Genomic DNA, 10990 nt, shown 5'->3' on the forward strand with positions numbered 1-10990 from the left:
TAGTTTAGTTATACCGTTCCTTTTTATTTTGAGCTGTCAGTTTTACTGTTCCTGGCTGTAGTATGCGCTAGTCTCTCCCTGTGTAAGAGTTGCTTTCTTGCGTTGGCCTGAGGTTAGCTTTTGCAAGTTATTTTGCTGCTTATGAAAAGATTTTACACTCAGCTTGGCTGGTTAGCACCTTATGGATGTAGGGTGCTTTTATTCGGAAAAAACAAAAAAGATGTAGAATGTTTTTTGACCGATACTCTCTCCGTTTCAGTGCTAGATACATCCGCTTGAGCGGCAACTTATTACGGACGGAGGAAGTATTTCAGTATAATGGAAATGGGGCCGTGAAGCTCCTTTCCTCCAGAAAAAAAACACACTGGACTTTCATGCCGCGGACAAAATTTAAAATCTAGCATACTGCATAGAGAGAACAGTAACATCAATCACAAGCTAATCTGATATTCTGATCTGCTGCTATCTCAAACAACTGAAGAAAAAACATGTCTAAATGGTTACACAAGAAAACATAAACATCTGCAGGGCTACACAAACAAAAGTTACAATCAGAAACTGCACGATAGGTCAGGTGTTTTCTCCTTCACAAATTATGCTCGCAAATACAGGTCGCATCTGGTTTCTGATGCCTGCGATCCGAAGGGAACCTAAACAAGACTCGCTCGCTTAATCAGCAGTATGTACAGGCAAGTCTCACTACTCTGCTCCTGTCTCAACACGGTAAGCACTAGATGGATCCTATGGGGCTACTAATGAAGCAGAATTGGCAACATCTTTACTCGATCGATTGTACTTCATGTGGCTCTTCACAAGCTGACCAGCGGCTAGAGCAGCGAGGAGAGAGAGCTCGCCAGCAAGCACACTGCCCGCTACAATGGTAGCCAAAAGTCTAGCATTCGCGCCCGGCGAGCCATGATTTGGGCCCTTCACACCAAGCAGGTTTAAACACGCGGCCTGTGAGGTGAGGGAGGTGCCCCCGCCAATTGTACCAACCTGAGAAATACAAACTAAAGTGATTATAATGGACATATTAATATGAGAAGAACAGTAGAAATGAAGGATCGATCGAGTTGCGAATCATAAAGCATAACACGAAAACAAATGATTCAGCAAAGACTTCTTGGCTAATAATTTTAATCACTGAAGCCTGGCGATTACAGACTGCGCTACAATCTAAATAGAGATGGAACTTGATTCCAGCTACCAAGAATAGAAAGGAAAATGGGATCACCTCGATGGACGGCATGGTCACAGAGATGTGGAGATCTTTTCCCTCATTCACTGCCTCCAACATGGTGATGCACTGTGAGCTTTCAACATTTTGCGCAGGATCCTGGCCAGTAGCAATGAATAGTGCAGTTACAATATTGCTTGCATGAGCATTGAAACCTCCAAGAGCTCCAGCTACAGCTGACCCAGCAAGGTTTTTGATAATGTTAAGCTCGACAAGTTTTTCTACAGTGGTCTTCAGAACACTCTGCACAACTCTTCCTTTAATTGTAGCCTCACAAACAACAGATTTCCCGCGACCTTCTATCCAATTTACAGCAGTAGCCTTCTTGTCTGAACAGTAGTTACCTGATATAAGCACAAAATTAAATCATTTTTCAAATGCTGGACAAAGAACAATGGTGATATTGGGTACTACTATACATCCAAGGCAAGTGCTGAATTGGTCCACTACAACATATATCATAAATAGGACCACGATAAGTTTTTTTTCATAAAAGGACTACGGTAAGTTTGCTCCGGGTCAACAGAAAACTAGCAGATCTATTGTTTGCTTTGATCAGCACAGCAATGCATTAGTTATCTGCTAAAAGGATGTATTCGTTTTTAGAAAAAGAATGCAAGTCACAGTTTGCAAGGAAAGAGTTGAAACCAGATATGCTGATGACATCCATGTCGGGGAAGTTGTTCCGCAGGTAGCCCAAGACATTTTCGACACCTTTCGACACCATATTCATCCCCATAGCATCTCCAGTACTACAGGTAAACCTCATGTAAAGGTTTCTTCCAGCTAGTGCACACTGAATACCTTGTAGCCTACCAAATCTGCTTGATCTGTGGATACCAGACAATGCAAACAACTTGGTTGTTACAATTGCTACAGAGGTTTACCCTTACATTAACTGTATTAATTAATTTAGTTAAGAAAGGATGCATAGTACACAGTGAATCAAGCAAGCGAGTAAATTATCTAGGGGTAGAAGTACTTATACAGTATACATATACTCCCTCCGTCCGAAAAAGCTTGTCCCTCAAATGGATGTATCTAGCACCAAGTTAGAGCCAGATACATCCATTTGAGGGACAAGTTTGGGACAAACCTTTTCGGACGGAGGGAGTACTTCATACAGAACTAAATGTGAGCCATGGAATATACTCCCTCGGTTCGGAATTACTTGTCTCGGATATGGATGTATCTAGAATTAAAACACATCTAGATACATCCATTTCTGCGACAAGTAATTCCGAACGGAGGGAGTAATAAATAAGAGGATAACAGACTGGGGTACTGGTGAAATAAATCACACATGGAGTAAAAGCTGTTTGAAAAAATGCAATCGTGTTTAAACATTAGCACCAAAGCAGCAAACATCGCATAGAACAAAAGTGTCATCTGTCTGGTACTAACAACGGACCGTGTATCTAAACTCTGAGTAATTTGACAGTATACGATGCACCAAGAATCAAATGCTAAAGCACAAGCTAACAAAGATGGCATTTGTTAAACTTATTACCAACTCTAAAGTACCCATGGAAGTTAACCAATGCAAAAACTGCTAAGGAATGACCTAAGCTAACATCTGCCGATGGCAACACATGTTTCCATGATTTCTCTAGACATTGAAAGAACAGAAAATAATGACGTAAAGAATGCCACAATTATGAAATGGTGTGAACGAACAATACCCCAATTATAAAGAGTACTAAAAATGACAATATTAAAAACTTCTACACATGGACCAAAAGTCCCTCTATGTTCAGAAAAAGGGAAACAATAACTGCCTAACCATCTACACAGTATAGACTGACACATAGGTACAATAACTAGGCCAACAACAAAACATTACAAATAGCAAGTAACAAGCTGAGTCTAAACGCCATAAACCGACAGAACATATGTGATGTGCATCCTGAACCTCTGAAAGAGGATACGCCAGCACTCGCTAACGGTTTAAAGTGCACAAGATGACATCAATTTCAAATGCTCTAAAGTTCGAGAAGCGAAAACCAACACACATTTGAGGAGACAGCGACACTTTGTCGCTGCTCCCGAGGTTTGAGGAAACACAAAGCGACACTTTGTCGCCATTCCCCAAGGTTTGAGGAAACACAAGGCGGTTTGAGGAAACACAAAGCGACACTTTGTCGCCGTTCCCCGAGGTTTGAGGAAACGCAAAGCGACACTTTGTCCCCGCTCCCCGAGGTTTGAAGAAACGCAAAACGACAATTCATGGTCAAATAATGCAGAAAAGGTATAAACTGGCATTAATTTATCGTAGTTAGCTAGTAGCAATCAGATGAATCAGGCAATATAATTCTACTGATGCCTCAATATGTGGTTAAAGACGTTGTAGTTGCCTTAACAGAGTGCATGTGCAATATGGCAATAATACCTGTAGCCTCTACCCCCTCATCAACAAAATGAGAAAGGGACTTGCTTTGGTGTGCAATCAACTGATTGAAAAACACATGCAGTGCTACTTCTAGCTATGAGCATCACACCAATACTGAAAACATCACATGGCAGCAAAAGAAGGCATTTTTCAATCATCACTCACACTATACTAGATCATCAGAGAGTGAGAGGCCTACTTATTGAAGACAGCAGCCAGCTCCTCAAAATTGGCAGGCGCCTCAAGAAACATCTTGAGCTCCGCTGCCCGCTTGGCGCTAGGCAACTTGACGGCGGGCGCACGGGACATGGCGTCACGGAGCAGCACGCTGAAGGCACCCCCGGACGCTGCAATGGCCCTGCAGCCGCGGTTAACGCTGGCAACGAGGCATCCCTCGGTGGTGGCCATGGGAACATGGTAGTCGCGCCCATCCAGGAGCAGCGGGCCGGCGACCCCGACCGGCAGCTGCACATACCCGACAGGCATCTCGCAGCATTGCCCCAGAATGGCCTCATAGTCCATCCCCTCGAAGGGGAGCCCCTCCACGCCCCGCCCAGTCATCCGCCGCAGCGCCTCCCGCCTCAGCCTGGCCGCGCGGCGGCAGTCCCGAAGCCGCGACTCCAGACGGTGCGACGGGAGCTCCCCGGACACCACCGCGGCGACGATCTCCTCGTCCCCGTCGTCCGGGCAGTCAGGCATTGGCGCGGGCGCGACGGCCGCCGGCGAGCGGCGGGAACCGTCCTGGCCCTCCTCGCGGCGGGCGCTGGCGGGCTGCGCGAAGGGCACGGCGAAGAGGCTGAGGAGGTAGACGACGGAGGCGAGCTGGCAGACGACGGTGGCGAACTCGCGGCCGCCGAGGGGGAACCTGAGGGGCCGGCCCGGGTCGCTGCAGAGGCGGAGCAGGTCGCAGGAGGAGAGCACGAGCGAGACCATCGCGAGGCCGTTGGTGATCCGCACGGGGAGGGGCAGCGCGCCCGTGAGGGCTCTCCGCGCCGCCGCGATGCGGCCGCCGACCCGGCGCGCGTCCATCCGTCTGCCTAACCGCCGGGCCGCCGCGCGCGGGGGTCGGGGCGAGATTGCGGGCAGTTACAGGACGGGGCCGAGCGAGCAGGAGCCGGAGCCGGAGCCGCCTGCAATGTGTGTCTGCGTTGCCGCTGCTGGCTCGGGAGGCGCGTGTGCCGTGTGCGGGGAAGAGTGGTCGGTTGCTCGATCCAAGGACGGGGAGGCGTCGGGCCCGGGGATCGGACGGCGAGGAGCGCGGCGCGGAGGGTTCTTGGTGTGCACGGAAAATGCAGCTGCCGAGGTGCAGGTCAGATGTTCGGCGTGACACGGATCAAAGCGACAGAGCTTCTTTCTTTTCTTGCAAGCAGAGGACCAACAAGAGGTTTGGTCGCACCTGGACCTGGTGGACGAGAGAGATAGCAAACAGAAATAGTCTACATCCTCCTGGAGATGTCGGCCAAACAATCTTCAACAGAAGCAAAACAAAACATTAGAGCATCTATATATTCATCAATCCCAAAAAGGTTAATTTTTCCATGTTTGCCCAAGGTCGAGTCGGGGCCGACGCGGATGACTACGGTGTCCCCAGCGTGGCCTTGCCAAAACTGCACCGGAGATGACGTTATCGGCGGGGACGTTGTTCGTGGATAGCGGGTTGACTCATTCGGGTGAGGGGTGTAGGGTCGTCGATGGCAGATTTGATGCAGGGAGATTTATAAGAATGGCAGGGCCGTCACGGCGTGTCCGGGGCAAGTCTCGGGCAAGGCGGGGCAGCGAGGTGTGCCCACTCTTCCTCGTCGCCTCCTCTTTAAACGCCCTCCAGGAAGCCCTCTGTCCCCGTACTCTTCGGTGAACTCTCATCTATGACAAATAAGAAAATAAACTTGTTGGCTACAGGCAACTTCAAAGGGTGCATTGGCGGCTTCACTATGAGCGATGCGGGCGACCTCCTCATGAATATCTAAGCAAAATAATTTTTAGTCTAGTAGATTGATATACGAGTGAACCTACATGAAACATAAGATCAAACTCCTCTAAAAACATCAACAAAATCATACTCATCTAAATAATTGGATCAAGAACATGCATAAACCTAAACATGGCAATGCCTAGCACACATAGCGCGGATTCGTCAAAAATAAGTTAGGGCTCGGAGGAGAAACATATAGATCATTCAAGTAGAAGGATTTGGAATGAAAAAGAGTAGGGAGAAAAATCTGGAAAGGGTTTAGAAGGGTTTCGAGGAAGAAGAAATAGATAGAGGAAGATTTGGGGTGATTTACCTCTTCCTCGGGCTGATATGGCGTTGACGGCGTGCGGTACAAGCGGCGGTACGAGCGCTTGTGCTCGTACCGTCCGTTGTCAAACGTCCTGGATAACTCATTGCTCCCGCGCATACTTGGTACGACCGGTGGCGCGGGGGCTCGCGCTCATACCGTGCACCATCTCAGAAAATTGACCCTTTTGTTGTTCTTGCTGCGATTGGTATGAGTAGCGGTACGAGCACTTGTACCATGTGTCATCATGGAAAAATGACCCTTCTGGTGTTTTTGGCCTTGTGTGTGCTACATCTCTGACGTATCTATATTTTTGTTTGTTTCATGCTATTATTATACCACTTATACATATTTTTGGCATCAATTTATATTTATTTTTTTGACTAACCTATTAATCTACTACCGAGTGTCAGTTCCTGTTTTGTACATGTTTATTGTTTTATAGAAAATCCATATCTAGGAAGGTCAAAATACCCGGGCGATTTAATATGATTTTTTTTGGAATATATGTGATTTTTGGGCAAAGGTATTAATGCAAGACAGTGCTCGAGGGCCCCATGCGGCCAGGTGGTGTAGCCACCCCCTAGCTGTGCCATGGGCCCGTGTGGGGGCTCTGGATATCGAATGGAGCCCTTCTTTCGCTGCAATAAAGCTAATTTATAGGGGAAAATGTCCATCAAAATTCCGCTCAATCAAAGTTACATATATTTGGCTATAAACGAAACGGTGCTCGACAGAAAACATGACCGAAAAACAGAGAAACAAAGAGTAAAGAGATCCAGTCTCGGAGGGGCTCTCGCCCCTCCGGGCGCCATGGAGGCCAAGGACCAGAGGGGAGAACCCCTCCCCATCTAGTGGGGGTCCATGGAAGAAGCTGGGGGGGCTCTCTCCCCCTCTCTCCCGGGGGAGCCTCTCGCGCGGTGATCGTCTTCATCAACGTAGTCGCCGTCACCAACATCTTCATCACCTTCAGCGGTCCACTCTCCAGCAACCCATTGTAATCCGATGCTTGAACATGGTGTTTTGGTGCTACAAATTATTATCCAATAATTAATAATTTGTGTCATGGCTATTGTGTTTGAGTAGATTATTGTTGTCCTATGGATTAATTGGTGAATTGCCACGAATGGTTTTGAGTTGCTTATGGCTATGTTACCGTCCTTTGGTGCCCACCATTTGAGTGCATGTGTGGGTCATATCATAGGGTTAGTTGTATGTTAACAGGACTATGCTTATGGGTGAAGGAGCGACAGAAACCTCACCAGACCATAGAAATCGGTATATAGGGGATGGAAGGGGGGCCAACATATCTTAATGCTATGGTTGGTTTACCTTAATGAACTTATTAGTAGTTGTGGATGCTTGCTAATAGTTCCAATCAAAAGTACAAGAATTTCAAGTAAGGGATGACATGCTAGCAGAGACCTCTCCCACATATAAACTTTCAATGTTGATTGGTTTAGTAACTTAGCTAATTGCCTAGGGACAATTCTGCACACCATACCACCACTATTCCACACTCGCTATTTGTATTATATTGTAATATATTGTGTCTTTACTTAGGCATCACATATTTTTATGTTTAAGTTCTATAGTATCTTGCAAAGCTACCTCTTTATGCCCGCAATGTAGTTTATTTCTTGTTTGTAGATAAAGCAAACACTCGATGTACGCAGTCAGTGGTAAATAGAACCTAAGAAAATATTGATCTTACCTTTAGCTCATTGTGAGTTCAACACTCCATACTTACCACCTCCATCATTGGAAAGTGCTACAACGATTCGTTGAACTTGGGGATTATCAGCGTGGTACCTGGGGTATGAATGTTCACCCTTGTGAGTTCAGTCGTCGATCCCTCTGACTTTGTTGGCTTGCCTCTCCACCTCTGATATGACCTAGTGGGTCGTACCATGCGTCATCTCAGCCTCTGAATGCCCTGAAATTGAAATTATCCGGGGCTTCTCTTCATATAACCGAGAGGTTAGTTCTAACACGTCAAAAAGGTAAAATTTCCAGACTTTTTGACATAAGCACAGTACATAGCAACTTCTTAAAATAAACGGTGTGGATAGAAACTTTTTTATTCTCCTCCTCTAAACTAAACTTCAACACTCTTTATTGAAACAAACAAAAGAAAAGAAAACAAACTTAATTTTCTATTGAGACGCCCCGACTTAATCATGCACTAATCATACACGCAAATGTGCACGATCAAGATTAGAGACTCACGGGAAGATATCACAACACAACTCTAGACACAAACTTAAAATAATACAAGCTTCATATTACAACCCAGGGGCCTTGAGGGCTCGAATACATAAGGTCAAACACATAAGAGTCAGCGGAAGCAACAATATCTGAGTACAGACATAATTAAACAAGTCTGCCTTAAGAAGGCTAGCACAAACATCAACAACGATCGAAAAGGCGAGGCCTCCTGCTTGGGAGCCTCCTAACTACTCCTAGTCGGCGGCGGCCTCCACGTAGTAGTAGGCACCCTTGGGTTAGTAGTAGTAGCATCGTTAGTGGTGGCATCTGACTCCTGGGATCCATCATCTGATCGCAGCAATCATGTATGGGGGAAAGAGGTAGCAAAGCAACTGTGAATACTCATCCAAAGTACTCGCAATACTTACATCAGAACTATGCTAAGTATGCATTAGTATCAAAGGAATGGGGCTATATCTTTGAACTGAACTACAGAAATGCCAGAAGAGGATGTAAAGCCTAGCCTATCAAAGACTAGGACCTTGAAGTATCTTGCAGAAGTAGAAGAGTGTAGATTAGCATAATATAAAGTAGTAGTATATTGTAGCATCCACGCCCAGTGATCCTTTCTCGACTCCCTACGAGAAAGCAATCCTGGAGCCATCATATCCATTTCACATCTCTAGTATCCAGTTCTAGTTGTATCGATCGGGATACAACTTTGAGCATCCTTTACCATGACACGGCTATTCGAATAGATTAAACTTCCCTACAGGGGTACACAAACTTACCCAACACGCTCGATTAACTCCGGCCGGGCACACCATCATATCATACCCGGCCTTGGCTGATCGGCACACTGTAGTCCAACCTAGGTTCAACAGAGAGGCCATCATGCCGGTCTACATCCTAAGCATGCAAGGGTCTTGGGCCCATCACCCTTTGCACTACTACACATTGTGTGGATGTTCGGGATCAGTCCTGGCTACCTCCTTATACAAGGCAGGTGCTTACGCGGCCCACCCGGGCATGTGCCGCTCAATCGCTGACGTTCGAAGAGCTTTTGGAGAAATGTACGACATAGAGTGCCCATACTTATTCCCGCATGATGGTCAGTGCAAAAATGCTAGAGGCCTACTTAGATGACATATCCAAACAGTTAGTGTGTTGGGAGCACGCGGTAATGATCAATGATCTACGATATGTGGTCCTGTCGCCCTGTCTCACGGACTTACGACAAGGGCTGAGAATGCTCGGCTGTGCCGCATAGACATCTCGCGGGTACCCTCCAGGTCAACCCAACTTCACATCACTCGTCACATTTCTCTCGCGGGTACCCCTCGGGGCCGACCCGACTTCATCATGGTTCTGAGGTAAAGTCAAGTAACCGTGTGTCCATAACACCAATGGGGAATCCGAGGAATCACCCTCTATGGATTCCACTTGATGTAATCGTCAAGGTGAACTTAGAGGAATCACCCTCGAGGGTTCACTTTTGATGTGTGCACGACAGAGTTGTTATCGGGAGCGGTGAAGGAGGAATCACCCTCCATAGACCACGGCTGTTTAACTACACTACAGAGATCTCATCAGAAGTGCTATATGAGGTATCACCCTCGGCACTCGCAAGTAACCCTACAGTGTCGTACAACTAAGGGGTGTGATGTGATGTGTCGGGCTCTGGACATCGATCACGTTGATCGAGTCATCTGGTAATCTAGCTAGGGCAAAAGGGACAAGGTGAGGGGTCACTGATGGATCCTTAACCAACCTATACTAAGCATATAGGATAAGCAAGTAAGGTACAAAAGCAGGCTATGCATCAGAATATGAGCAATCATTTACAGTAGCAAAATCTAATGCAAGCATGAGAGAGAATGGAATGGGCGATATAGGCTTGATCAAGGGGGTTTGCTTGCCTGGAAGCTATTCTAAAAAGGACTGGTTGTCAGGGGCGTAGTCAACCTCATGAGCAGCGTCAGTCTGGTGTCTACCAGAGATAAGAGGGGGAAGAAACAATAAATATAATGCAAACAAATGCATCACGATGCATGACATGGCAGTATGCAGTGCTAGGGGTGATCTAACACAGTACCACACGTTGCAGACGAGGAGGGAAAACATCTAGGAATGTTTTCCCAACGTTTGGCATTTTTCGAACAGATGAATCGAAGGGGAAGGATCCATGTTCATCATGCTAGAGGCAAGTGACATATGAACGGATTGCATAATCAGATTCATTACATTTTTTCATTAACTTTCATATATACATTATTTTCATCTGAATTATAGATTATTTTATATGATTTTTCAAAAATTTAAACATTTATGAAACTATTATTATTTAAATTAATTCGAAAATAGATTTAATGCGTGAGCATGATGTGAGCATAATGTTAGTAGTCGACACAGTCAGTTGACTAGTCAATCTGACAAGTGGGACCCTACTATCAGTGACCCAGTTAACTTAATAGGTTTAATTTAACTAATTTAGTTAATTAGTTAATCAGGGGCCCACATGTTAGTGAATAATTAGATTAACTTAAGTTAATTAATTAATTTTAATTAGATTTAGGGGTGGGGCCCACCAGTCAGTGACTGGAGCTGCCCAGTCAGCACCGTTGACCGGTCAAACCAGTCAGCGGGGCCACTGGGGGCCACCAGTCAGCGACCCAGGGGTGGCCCCAGGGCGGCCACGTGAGCGGGCGGCGCCGGAGTTGCTCCGGCGACCAAATCCACGGCGACGCACCTCGGGCCTCGTTCAAAAATGCTTTCTGGCAACCAAATGAGGCGCGGGCGGTACCATTCGAACTGCGGGGCATGCTGCGTCCAGCTGTGGTGGTGGCGTGGCCGGAGCGGGGCTGTAGCGGCGGCGGC

General features: G+C 46.6%; 1 protein-coding gene across 1 annotated transcript; it reads right to left on the reverse strand.

Annotated features, from left to right (window-relative positions):
* Positions 1-422: 422 nt before the first annotated feature.
* LOC125514343 (3-hydroxy-3-methylglutaryl-coenzyme A reductase 1-like) lies at positions 423-4925 on the reverse strand. Its single transcript, XM_048679651.1, has 4 exons — positions 3826-4925; positions 1886-2067; positions 1235-1581; positions 423-996 (listed from the first exon to the last, which is right to left on the reverse strand). Exons 1-4 carry the CDS (start codon positions 4653-4655, stop codon positions 742-744), a joined length of 1614 nt encoding a protein of 537 aa, XP_048535608.1. The 5' UTR covers positions 4656-4925; the 3' UTR covers positions 423-741.
* Positions 4926-10990: the final 6065 nt, after the last annotated feature.

The sequence above is a fragment of the Triticum urartu genome, chromosome 6 (genome assembly GCF_003073215.2).
Source record: "Triticum urartu cultivar G1812 chromosome 6, Tu2.1, whole genome shotgun sequence".
Lineage (NCBI taxonomy): Eukaryota > Viridiplantae > Streptophyta > Magnoliopsida > Poales > Poaceae > Triticum > Triticum urartu.